This window comes from Gnatocerus cornutus, chromosome 3 (genome assembly GCF_029298725.1).
Source record: "Gnatocerus cornutus isolate USDA-ARS CGAHR chromosome 3, icGnaCorn1.1, whole genome shotgun sequence".
Taxonomy (NCBI): Eukaryota; Metazoa; Arthropoda; class Insecta; order Coleoptera; family Tenebrionidae; genus Gnatocerus; species Gnatocerus cornutus.
The window spans coordinates 19,852,077-19,865,136 of record NC_142235.1 but is presented as its reverse complement, the minus strand read 5'-3'; the positions used below and the strand labels follow the sequence as shown (position 1 = coordinate 19,865,136).

General features: G+C 33.9%; 3 protein-coding genes across 7 annotated transcripts in view; 2 read left to right on the top strand and 1 right to left on the bottom strand.

Moving 5' to 3' along the window:
- LOC148177885 (voltage-gated inwardly rectifying potassium channel KCNH6-like) overlaps window positions 1-5,438 on the top strand; it is a 90,246-nt gene extending 84,808 nt beyond the window's left edge. For all 4 annotated transcript variants that reach the window (XM_088033186.1, XM_088033187.1, XM_088033185.1 and 1 more), the window contains 3 exons: window positions 2,128-2,272; window positions 2,576-5,213; window positions 5,261-5,438. In XM_088033186.1, coding sequence (XP_087889312.1) covers window positions 2,128-2,272; window positions 2,576-2,614 — 184 coding nt within the window. In that variant the 3' untranslated portion in view covers window positions 2,615-5,213; window positions 5,261-5,438. The remainder of the gene's footprint in view (window positions 1-2,127; window positions 2,273-2,575; window positions 5,214-5,260) is intronic.
- Window positions 5,439-8,404: 2,966 nt separating this feature from the next.
- On the bottom strand, window positions 8,405-9,427 carry Vps29 (vacuolar protein sorting 29). The gene is made up of 4 exons (XM_088033009.1): window positions 9,336-9,427; window positions 9,072-9,263; window positions 8,788-9,023; window positions 8,405-8,731 (listed from the first exon to the last, which is right to left on the bottom strand). Exons 1-4 carry the CDS (start codon window positions 9,336-9,338, stop codon window positions 8,614-8,616), a joined length of 549 nt encoding a protein of 182 aa, XP_087889135.1. The 5' UTR covers window positions 9,339-9,427; the 3' UTR covers window positions 8,405-8,613.
- A 110-nt stretch (window positions 9,428-9,537) lies between these two features.
- On the top strand, window positions 9,538-11,254 carry Rad9 (cell cycle checkpoint control protein Rad9). Of its 2 annotated transcripts, none has more exons than XM_088033006.1 (5): window positions 9,538-9,621; window positions 9,664-9,917; window positions 9,966-10,232; window positions 10,283-10,470; window positions 10,520-11,254. In XM_088033006.1, exons 1-5 carry the CDS (start codon window positions 9,588-9,590, stop codon window positions 10,872-10,874), a joined length of 1,098 nt encoding a protein of 365 aa, XP_087889132.1. In that variant the 5' UTR covers window positions 9,538-9,587; the 3' UTR covers window positions 10,875-11,254. The 2 variants fall into 2 exon arrangements, with proteins under 2 accessions (XP_087889132.1, XP_087889134.1); XM_088033008.1 differs by having other exon boundaries at window positions 9,966-10,236; window positions 10,290-10,470.
- The last annotated feature ends 1,806 nt before the right edge of the window (window positions 11,255-13,060 follow it).

Sequence of the window (13,060 nt, the reverse complement as noted above, 5' to 3'; positions counted from 1 at the left end):
GCCGCTAATGTCAAAAATACTAAAGTTGATCCGATTTGAAAATATTGGAAATTTTTGGCCCATCTTGAAAACAAAAATTTCTAAAATCCGTCCCTGTAGTTCAAAAAATTTGAAATTTGGAATAAACAATCAACAAGTCAAAACTAGTAATCTGTCCGAATTTCATTGCCCTAGCATCAAAACCACCAAAATTACAGGTCTAAATGAAAAATATTGGGAATTTTTGGCTCGTTTTGGAAATCAAAATTTCTAAAATCCGTCCCTGTTATTTAAAAAATTTGAGATTTGCTACAGACGATCAGCTCGTTAAAGATAGCAACCTCTCCATATTTCATTCCGCTAATGTCAAAACTACTAAAGTTGATCCGATTTGAAAATATTAAAAATTTTTGGCTCGTCTTGAATACAAAAAATTTCTAAAATTCGTCCCTGTAGTTCAAAAAATTTGAAATTTGGAATAGACAATCAACAAGTCAAAACTAGTAATCTGTTCGAATTTCATTGCCCTAGCATCAAAACTACCAAAGTTACATGTCCGAATGAAAAATATTGGAAATTTTTGACTCGTCTTAAATGGAAAAATTTCTAAAATCCGTCCCTGTTGTTTAAAACATTTGAGATTTGGTACAGAAAGTCAATATGTTTGTGATAGTAATCTCTCCAAATTTCATTCCGCTAATGTCAAAACTACTAAAGTTTCAGATCCGGTTTAAAAATTTTGGAAATTTTTTGCCCGTTTTGAAAACAAAAATTGCTAAAATCCGTCCCTGTTGTTCAAAAAATTTGGTATTTAGGACAGACAGTCAACAAGTCAAAACTAGTAATCGCTCCACATTTCATTGCCCTAGCATTGAAACTACCAAAATAACATGTACGAATAAATAAATAGTAAATATTGGGAATTTTTGGATCGTGTTAAAAATAAAAATTTCTAAAATCTGTCTCTGTTGTTCAAAAAATTTGAAATTTGGAATAGACAATCAACAAGTCAAAACTAGTAATCTGTCCGAATTTCATTGCCCTAGCATCAAAACTACCAAAATTACAGGTCTAAATAAAAAATTGTGGGAATTTTTGGCTCGTTTTGAAAATCAAAATTTCTAAAATCCGTCCCTGTAATTAAAAAAATTTGAGATTTGCTACAGACAATCAGCTCGTTAAAGATAGCAACCTCTCCATATTTCATTTTGCTAATGTTAAAACTACTAAAGTTGATCCGATTTGAAAATATTGAAAATTTTTGGCTCGTCTTGAATACAAAAAATTTCTAAAATCCGTCCTGTAGTTCAAAAAATTCTAAATTTGGAATAGACAATCAACAAGTCAAAACTAGTAATCTGTCCGAATTTCATTGCCCTAGCATCAAAACTACCAAAATTACAGGTCTAAATAAAAAATTGTGGGAATTTTTGGCTCGTTTTGAAAATCAAAATTTCTAAAATCCGTCCCTGTAATTAAAAAAATTTGAGATTTGCTACAGACAATCAGCTCGTTAAAGATAGCAACCTCTCCATATTTCATTTTGCTAATGTTAAAACTACTAAAGTTGATCCGATTTGAAAATATTGAAAATTTTTGGCTCGTCTTGAATACAAAAAATTTCTAAAATCCGTCCTGTAGTTCAAAAAATTCTAAATTTGGAATAGACAATCAACAAGTCAAAACTAGTAATCTGTCCGAATTTCATTGCCCTTCCATCAAAACTACCAAAATTACAGGTCTAAATAAAAAATATTGGGAATTTCTGGCTCGTTTTGAAAACAAAAATTTCTAAAATCCGTCTATGTTGTTAAAAAAATTTGGTATTTAGGACACACAGTGAACAAGTCAAAACTACTAATCTCTCCAAATTTCATTGCTCTAGCATCGAAACTGCCAAACAGACATGTCCGAAAAAAAAAATTTTGGAAATTTTTGGACCTTCATTGTTGGATTTACGACCTTAAATTAATCCTTAAATAAACTACTGATTTACCGCAGAAATGGAAATGAAACATTAAATTTTATCTCATTTATTCCAAGCTCTAATTCGATTTTATTACAGTCGTTTCCGGAAACAACTGAATTATAGTACTAAATAAACTTCTTCTCTAATCGCCGGATCTGAATTGCTGCCATTATTTCCAGATTTGCATCATTTAACAAAGCATTTGATTTCGACAAGTACCAAGACCCATCATGGGCCGACGTGGTGGGAGTCAAAGAAAAAGAAAGCAAAGAGGATAAATCGGCACCCATCGCCAAACTCGAGTCGCTCGACGAACTAGATCTGGTAAGAATCCCTTAAGAAATCCCAAAATTTTATCCTGAACTTCTTTCCAGGTTATCAAAATTATAATTTATTCCCCAAACACCAAATTTGACAAAAAATGCTGACGCGCGTTTCGATAGCAACTGATACTAGTTCGATAGAACTGAACTGAAACAGTTTAATCATCGCTCTGATGATGATAGCATTGCTATCGAAACGCGCGTCAGCATTTTTTGTCAAATTTGGTGTTTTGGGAATAAATTGTAATTTTGATAATTTGTCAACAACACCAAGAATTGATCCAATAAATTTTCTTCTTTCCAGGAGTCACCACAAGGCAGTCCGAAGAAAATCAAGAAATAGCTTCATTTTTTCGGTTTCTTCAGTTTTGTTATCGTTTTTAATACATTGCTTTAAATACATAACCGGAAGCTTTTAGAGACTGCCGTTAAGAATACAAAGAAACAGTGAGATTATGTAATAAAACGCTAAAATTAGGACACATTGTCGCCGGAAGCTCGGCCGGGTTTCCGATTTTTCTCGATATTTCGTATTAAATAGAGTATTATCTGAACTTAATCTGTATAATGCAGTTATAGCTTCTAGTTATGGAAACTGGGGGAATTACCGGCGACAGAAGTTTAAGACTGGCGCCGCGTCCAAAACTGACAATAAGTCAAGTCACGTTTCTACTGGGCGATCAGCCTGCTTTTTGGTCGCTCTGTACATTTTTTTACATATCTTTCAGTGGCGGGGGAATTTCAAGCACAATACTCAAAAAAAATTGCCGAAATTTTTTAGTGTAAATCAGACTTTCAATTCTTTAGGGAGAAATTTGGAGGAGAATTGAATGTCGCGATGTGTCAAGATTTTACATTCATTAATAATTCATTAAAGATTTGTTTCAAAAAAGATCTAAATAAAGATTTAGCAGCAAGTTTAGGCAAACTTCCACAAGACGATTAGTTTCTACGCCTGTCACAGTTGCATCAAGGGCAAATAATTTAGCTGCCAACTGTTATTGATTAAAATTCCTAGGAGCTGTTGTCAACTTTGCTTTTGAATGAGTGAACTCTGATAGTAATGAAGTCTAAAGGTTGTTTTCCCTGCAGACTTTTTTGTAGGCGCCAAATTTAAAATGCGGCTCTGTGATTGGTCGTTCTGCACAGCGAGTTCTAGACGACATTTTTCCTGCAGAGAATTTATCGATTTACAAAGGAGCAATTTTGGAAATTAGCAGGATTCGAAAAAGATAAGTTAGCGACCTGTAATGGATACAAGTCAATTTTGATCAATAGATGGCTCCATAAGCAACTGACATTTTTAAATTGCAAAATAAAATGATGAAAAACATGAAGTTAAAGTTGGTTTGGTTGTAAACATCCCCCCAAGGTCACAAATTCTAAGATTTTCATAGTGTAACTCGTTCCTGTTGCAAATGTTGCAATGGCGATGTTACGTGAATCGGGTTTTGGCAAACAAAAGACGATCGTGTAAGTTATGTCAACGTAATGTGCAAAAATTCAATTTTTTTTGTCAAAATCTGGGGGAAAATAACGCCAACCTTGTCATCTTGAAATTTCCACAGCTAACTAATCAAGATTCCAACCTTAAATAATAAAATAACTGTCAAAATGGGCATTGGCAACCTAAACCTACTGAACACAACAATTTTGGCGTCAAAATGAACACATTCTGGGGGGACAATCACACCAACCTTGTCATCGTAAAATCTCCAGTCAAAATTCCAACCTTAAATAAAGAAATAACTGTCAAACACTTGCCACCTAGACCGACTGCTAATCAGCATTAAAAATAACAAAAACCACTGCTGAACAACCAATCACAGAGCCGGATTTTGAATTTGCTTCCAACAAAAATTCCCTGCAGGAAAAACGAGCTTTAGAGATGTTGCCTACACAATTTTTTCTACAAAGGCTGCAAACTGCACACCATCCGTTTTAAGGAACTAATTAGCATTTTTTATCGCCCATATTTACATTTTTTCTTAACTCTACACGTACCGCCTCTGATGTTAACTTATTATGATTAACATAATAACGCATATCTTTGTAAATTGCCTTCGAAAGCAATAAGTCTTCTTTCTACCAAGTAGCAATAAGTTAGTTTTTAGATTTTTTTAAACCCGATCGTGGCGCCAGTGCTCGAACAAAAATCCGTCTCAAATTTAATGATAAAATCTTTTTAAGGAGGATAAAAAGGTTTAAATGAAAGACAATTTTGAATATTTCCCTAATTGTTTGTTGAAATTATTTGTTATGCTTGTTTTTTGGCATCAAATCGCTTTTATGAAATTTTGTAAGCACAAATTATATGTTTATACACAATTTTATCATATTTTTAATAATATGTAACTATGAAATAAAATAACATACTCATCACATGCCCCTGAATAAAGGCATTGAAAGTATAATTGTATTTATGTTGACAGTATTACCAATATTTGAAAAATGCAAGGCCTATCATCAATATTATCCCTTTGTCTGAAACATATAATTTAACATTGACGTTTTTTTTGCAAAATAAATTATTCACTTTCTCCACAACAATCAGCGATCTAACCATCAACCAGAACGGCCCATTAATCTGTCATTCCATCACCGTTGCATGCATTTTATGTCTTCCTCAATTAGCCATTCCATTGTACCCACGATCAGCCTCAAAAAATAATTGAAAAAATCATTTGTTTTGTTACAAATTCCGGCATGTAATCCTAATTTCTAATCATAGTAACAAAACTCGATCAGTGTTGATATTTGCACCACCATGAGAGTTCCACTGATTTTATTAATAGTCGCTGTGTCTCTAACGGGGGCGTTTTACATTCCTAATCATCATCAGCATTTGGAGAAAAATGAACACAACCCGTCGTGTTTCTGGATTGTGATTTATAAGAAAATTCCGGTGGTGTTTGTGACGCCAGCACCGATTCCTCCTACAGGTAAGAAGAAATGAAAAGTGTTAAGTTTTATTAGTGAGAATTGGCAGTGGCGCCGACGCAACCAACAACGACAGCTGCTGGGATTGATGATCGGAATACGGCGACGCCCGCTGACGAGGAAACCACGACGGAAGCGACGGCTGAAGAAGTCACGGAGGCGGCAGAAGAGAGTTAATTTCATTATAAATGTTATCTAAATATGTAATAAATGTTATTTGTTGTTTATTCATCTTTCCTAACGACAGTTGGAAGGTTTGGTGGGTTTTAAAAGGAAACAATTAAACCCCAAAATGAAATATTAATTTTAGTCCGAATGATAAAATTGTAAATTTTTGGTTCGTCTTGAAAATAAAAATTTCTAAACTCCGTCCCTGTTGTTCGAAAAATTTGGTATTTAGTACAGACAGTTAACAAGTCAAAACAGGTAATCTCTCCAAATTTCATTGCCCTAGCATTTAAACTGCCAAAATTACACGTTTTAACGAAAAATATTAGAAATTTTTGGCTCGTCTTGAAAATAAAAATTTCTGAAATCCGTCCCAGGCGTTCAAAAAATTTGAGATTTGGTACAGACGATCAACAAGTCAAAACTAGTAATCTCTCCGAATTTCATTGCCCTAGCATTTAAACTGCCAAAATTACACGTTTTAACGAAAAATATTAGAAATTTTTGGCTCGTCTTGAAAATAAAAATTTCTGAAATCCATCCCTGTCGTCCAAAAAATTTGAGATTTGGTACAGACAGTCAAAAAGTGAAGACTAGCAATTTCTCCAAATTTCAATGCTCTAGCATCGAAAATAACAAAATTACATGTCGGAATGAAAAATATTGGGAATTTTTGCCTCGATTTCAAAATGAAACTTTCTGAAATCCGTCCCTGTTGTTCCAGAAATCTGAGATTTGGTACAGACGGTCAACAAGTCAAAACTAGTAATCTCTACAAATTTCATTGCCGTAGCATTAAAACTGCCCAAATTACACGTCTTAACGAAAAATATTAAAAATTTTTGGCTCGTCTTGAAAATAAAAATTTCTAAACTCCGTCCCTGTTGTTCGAAAAATTTGGTATTTAGTACAGACAGTTAACAAGTCAAAACTAGTAATCTATTCAAATTTCATTGCCCTAGCATTTAAACTGCCAAAATTACACGTCTTAACGAAAAATATTAGAAATTTTTGGCTCGTCTTGAAAATAAAAATTTCTGAAATCCATCCCTGTCGTCCAAAAAATTTGAGATTTGGTACAGACGGTCAACAAGTCTAAACTACTAATTTCCTCAAATTTTATTGATCGAGCATCGAAACTACCAAAATTACATGTCCGAATGAACAAATTGGAAATTTTTGGCTCGTCTAGAAAATAAAAATTTCTAAACTCCGTCCCTGTTGTTCGAAAAATTTGGTATTTAGTACAGACAGTCAACAAGTCAAAACTAGTAATCTCTCCAAATTTCATTGCCCTAGCATTTAAACTGCCAAAATTACATGTCTTTTCGAAAAATATTAGAAATTTTTGGCTCGTCTTGAAAATAAAAATTTCTGAAATCCGTCCCTGTCGTCCAAAAAATTTGAGATTTGGTACAGACAGTCAAAAAGTGAAGACTAGCAATTTCTCCAAATTTCAATGCTCTAGCATCGAAAATAACAAAATTACATGTCGGAATGAAAAATATTGGGAATTTTTGCCTCGTTTTCAAAATGAAACTTTCTGAAATCCGTCCCTGTTGTTCCAGAAATTTGAGATTTGGTACAGACGGCCAACAAGTCAAAACTAGTAATCTCTCCAAATTCCATTGCCGTAGCATTAAAACTGCCCAAATTACACGTCTTAACGAAAAATATTAAAAATTTTTGGCTCGTCTTGAAAATAAAAATTTCTAAACTCCGTCCCTGTTGTTCGAAAAATTTGGTATTTAGTACAGACAGTCAACAAGTCAAAACTAGTAATCTCTCTAAATTTCATTGCCCTAGCATTTAAACTGCCAAAATTACACGTTTTAACGAAAAATATTAGAAATTTTTGGCTCGTCTTGAAAATAACAATTTCTAAAATCCGTCCCTGTCGTCCAAAAAATTTGAGATTTGGTACAGACAGTCAAAAGGTAAAGACTAGTAATTTCTCCAAATTTCAATGCTCTAGCATCGAAAATGACAAAATTACATGTCGGAATGAAAAATATTGGGAATTTTTGCCTCGTTTTCAAAATGAAACTTTCTCAAATCCGTCCCTGTTGTTCCAGAAATCTGAGATTTGGTACAGACGGTCAACAAGTCAAAACTAGTAATCTCTCCAAATTTCATTGCCGTAGCATTAAAACTGCCCAAATTACACGTCTTAACGAAAAATATTTAAAATTTTTGGCTCGTCTTGAAAATAAAAATTTCTAAACTCCGTCCCTGTTGTTCGAAAAATTTGGTATTTAGTACAGACAGTTAACAAGTCAAAACTAGTAATCTCTCTAAATTTCATTGCCCTAGCATTTACACTGCCAAAATTACACGTTTTAACGAAAAATATTAGAAATTTTTGGCTCGTCTTGAAAATAAAAATTTCTAAAATTCGTCCCTGTCGTCCAAAAAATTTGAGATTTGGTACAGACAGTCAAAAGGTAAAGACTAGTAATTTCTCCAAATTTCAATGCTCTAGCATCGAAAATGACAAAATTACATGTCGGAATGAAAAATATTGGGAATTTTTGCCTCGTTTTCAAAATGAAACTTTCTCAAATCCGTCCCTGTTGTTCCAGAATTCTGAGATTTGGTACAGACGGTCAACAAGTCAAAACTAGTAATCTCTCCAAATTTCATTGCCGTAGCATTAAAACTGCCCAAATTACACGTCTTAACGAAAAATATTTAAAATTTTTGGCTCGTCTTGAAAATAAAAATTTCTAAACTCCGTCCCTGTTGTTCGAAAAATTTGGTATTTAGTACAGACAGTTAACAAGTCAAAACTAGTAATCTCTCTAAATTTCATTGCCCTAGCATTTACACTACCAAAATTACATGCCCAAATGTAAAATATTGAAAATTTTTGGCTGGCCTTGAAAATAAAAATTTCTAAAATCCGTCCCTGCTGATCAAAAAATTTGAGATTTGGTACAGAACATCGTCTGTAGTTAATTCATCTTTCCTGACGGCAATTGGGGGTCTTGCTGGATTTTAAAAGGAAGCAATTAAACCCCAAAACGAACTAATAATTTTAGTTTTGATTCAAGAAATCCTAACCAACAGAAGCAATTATTTAATAACTGCAACTAGAAAATATCCGTGCTAAATTTACAAAAAAGAACAATAATTTCTGTATAAATCTGAAATTGTACACTTCACGATATAATAAAATCCATTCGCTTATAAATAACACAATTATTTATCCATATAAATATAAAAATAACCGCTTCAGTTCTTTTTAAACTCAATCCTCTCAACTTTAACCTCATCGCCAACGAGTTGATAGACGTACGTCACAACAGTGGTGTTCTGAATATCCATTAAAACAAATGACGGAGTGACAGTACTGCAAAATTAAGTACAATTTAACTTAAATTAAGTCACAGCCAAGTTGCAACTTACATGTCCAAAGCATTATACGCCCCCGTCGCAGATCCTGGATTAATATAAAATTTATTCTCATGCTCATAAGCCTCAAACTTATGCGTGTGGCCTGAGATCAAAATATCCACATCTAACTGTCTCTGAATGAGAGCTAGAGACTCCGGATCGCCCCATGGTACCACCTGATGCCCATGTAACAGACCTATGCGGAACTGGCCAACTGTGACTACTTTTTGCTCCGGGTAGTTTAGGTTCTGAAAACAAGTGCCTGTAGTAGTTCGTGTGCTCCTGTGGAGACTCACATCATCAAAGTCGCCCCGCACGACGTGTACATCACTCGCGAGTGTCTTCAGGTAGTCATAAGACTCTTTCGTGCAGAGATTTCCGGTGCAAAGAATGTGTTGTATTCGTCCGGGTAATAACAGCTTTTTAAACTTCGCCGGTAAGGTGCTACATCTATGTGGAATGTGTAAATCGCCCAAAACAAGAACCAACTAGAAAAAGTGAGGTTAAGTTTACAACAACAATAAAAACACGTGAAATGGTGCCGTGCTCGGGATAATTACCATTTTTCAAGGAATTTGTTCACGCCGTGTCGATTTTGAGCGGTTTTTTCTTTAATTTAATAATTTTAAGGGGGTGGTTTTCAACATTGACATTTGGTAAAGTCGATAATACAGAACTCTATCAAGTGGGATAATACAGGGAGCGACTATACCGGCACAAACTTTTTCATAGTTGAGGGAAATTCGTAATGTTCTCCAAATAAACTCAAAAATGTGATCAAACAACGAAGACAGTGCGCCAAAACAGCGAGAATGGAGTGTATAATTCCGGGGCCAAACATCAGAGGTATGTTAAAAGTGAGGTTAACTCCCCTAACATTTTGGTTAGTTGTAGCAAGAGCCCTGCAAGCCTTGGCTAAAGTCGGCGACGAACTCTTCATAGAAGGTAGAAGCGACAGATTTTCTCTCATTACTTTAAACACCAGCAAAACTGTGTGTGCTCGGATTCAGTTTTTGGAGGCTTTTTTCAGCAGCTACAGTGTTGATGAAGAGGAGCTGAAGAGATCAAACAACAAGACGATAACTTGCAAGATTCACTTGAAAATATTTCTACCTTTATTCAAAGGAAATGTGGAGAAAAAAGTAGTTAATTCGTTGTGTCACGACCCAATTTCTCACCTTTTTTTTAAGCTGGATTATCTTAAACTGGAGTACACACTTGACAGTGACTTTATTATATTCAAAATGAAGTATAAAAATGACGACATTGTTATGCATCACAATCTGCGCTTGATGAATCCAGAAACGTTGGCAATAGGAGTATCAACAAATGATAGTTGCAACAGTATAAAAGCTCCTAGTTTATTTTATAGTCAGTTTTTATCAATGTTTAATACCATGGATGATGAAATCACGTTTGAAATCAATGAGTTGAAGATCGTTGCAAGAAACTATTGTGTAGGTAAGAAAATGTTATTTTTCGCACAAAAACTGTTATTAAATCACAGAAATCAGGTACCCCATGCCGCCCTACGAAAATGCGGACTCAGATAAATCTCCATTCCAACGAATTTTTATCCTACGGGATCTCCAAACCCGCGTCAGTTAATTTTTCTTTGAAGCCACTCCGTACAGTGGTACATTTTGCGGAAAATTTCAATCTAGATATCGACTTCAACTTCGATGTGGGAGGAAAGTACGTCAACAATCATTCAAAGCAAACTTTCTTTCATGAGATGTTTCAGGCCTCTGTCAATAGTTCTTAAAGATCCCACATTTGAAGTTAATTTTCTGGTTGCAACGTTGGATCCCTACAGCGACACTAACACGTCTATTGCCACAACAGCACCAACGACAAAACCTAAAACTTGCAGTGAGGAGGTCCTTGAGGACGTGAACGAAGACTGGGAAAACGACGACTTTTCCCAGTCATCCCAAACAACTTCCAGAAGTGAAAAAGAAAACGTTGACGTTCTTGCAGCGTCCTCGGAATCTCACCAAAGCAAAAAAGCAAAGACTGTTTTTGGTCGATGTTGCGACACGACGTTTCATCCTACTATTTTGGGTGATGTTTTAGCAGCGAATAGCGATTCAGAGTAAAACAACGAAATATTAAATAATTGCTATATTGATACAACATGAGATAAGAAGATTTGATATGTTGTATTTACATTTCGTCTGAATTTGATAAGAAAGTTAAACGGGAAGTGACGTTTTTGCGGCGTGGTTTAGTCTACAGTCCTCGTTGAACGTCGTTTGGCACCATGTTCAAAATCCCAGTTTAACTTTATTATTGTAGATAAATACTGTGTGAAAGATGCTTCAAAAAAGGCACATTAAACATTCATACATAAAAATAGTGACAAGTTTGTAAATATTCGTATTTTGTTAACAGTTTCAGTTTAAATTATATGCTATAGAATATCGAATTGAAGTTGTTTTAACACCAACTTGTTATAAAATATATTTTTCTATATGTTTTTATGTATAATTATTATTTATATATTTTACATAAACTATGATAATAAAATAAATATCATATCTTATAAATTGTTAATGGCAACACTTTAGAGCCCACACTCTGTAGGTGATCTTTTGAACTATATCTCAGCTTTGGTTATAGGCCAGGCAAAATAGACACAAAAATGTAAATGTCAAAGAAAATAAATATTTGCAAATATCTTGTCACTGGTGATTCCAATGGCAAAAATACTTATAAATCCTTTTTTTAGATTGAGGAAGCATTGAGTGAACTGCACCTACGAAATTTTCCAGCAACTTATGAAATTAATCGTCTGCAAATTCTTATTTTCTTCAAGAACTTCTTCTAGTTTTTGAGAGTCCTCAAAAGAACAGGATGGATTTTATGTATATATTTAGATTCAGGTAAGATGAACGCGGCAATTTCCATATACTGTATAACTATATATATATATATATACTATATATATAGGGTCCGGCAACACTTGTGTCCACCCCCAAAATCGTCTTTAATTTTAAAGAGAAAATTTTGAAAATTTTGCATACGCTCACAGTTGACAAAGCTCTAGAAGCTGACGCAAAATTTTGTTTTTTATCACTGATAGTTTTGGCGTCGCGACGCCTTAAAAATGTAATTTTTAGTTAATTGTGAAGGTTTGTGATATCTACCTCTAATTTAATTTTTTTCAATATAAATGTGTTAAAAATATCTCAGTTGTCATTTTAGATTCAATGCAAATTGTTTTCAAAAATTGAGAAAAAAATACTGTTTTATCAAGTTAGTTTCCAATTTCATTACGTCAAAATTGGGAACTACGTTTACACCCATCTGTCAACATCTTGTGCCACAAATGACATCTGTCCTTTGGCTCGCTTTAGATTATAACAAAAGTCTTACTTGGTGAAATTGTGGCTTTGTCGATGTTACCGACAAACGATTAACGATTTCTGGTGTCCATAAAGTGCAACATGCCCGTGTTAATCAAAATCAGTCTTTATAAGAGTGAATGAAGTGACTTGTGAAATTTTGGTGTAAACGTAGTTTGCTGCTGCCCTGTCATAATTTTGAAAACTAACTTGATAAAACAACGTTTTTTTCGCAAATTTTAAACACAATTTGCATTAGATTTAAAATAAAAACTCAGTTATGTTGAAAAAAAATTGAATTCGCGAATGTTTCCGCAAAAACTCAAAAATCGCTAAAAATTATACTTCTTAGGCGTAGCGATACCAACCAAACCGTGATAAAAAAACAAATTTTTGCGTCAGCATCTAGAGCTTTGTCAACTATGAGCGTATGCAAATTTTCAAAACTGTAACTTTAAAATTAAAGACGATTTTAGGGGTGGACACAAGTGTTGCCGGACCCTGTAGACTGTATACTATAAAACTTAACTTTTTCGCGCAAAATTAACTCTTACCACCATTAAAACAATTACTTTTCACTAGTTTATTTGAAGATAATGAAGACACAGTTTTAATTGCCTTCTAAACTTCATTTTAGTCTTCATGTCTGTCTTCAGCAACAATCAGCAATAATAAAGTTGGTCATTACCAATATTTAAAAATGGTAATGCACAACATTTTTAACCATTTTGTCACTGTAAAATTTAGAACTTTTAGAGCAAGAAATAGAAATAGGCTTTTTTTTAAATTCTGTAACTTTGTCCGATTTTATCCTAAAACTGTGCAATTTAAAGGTTTTACTACTTAAGATTTGCTAATTTTCTGCTCTAAATCCCAAAATTTTAGAGCAAGAAATAGAGTTTTTAGAAATTTTTATTTTGAAGACGAACTAAAAATTT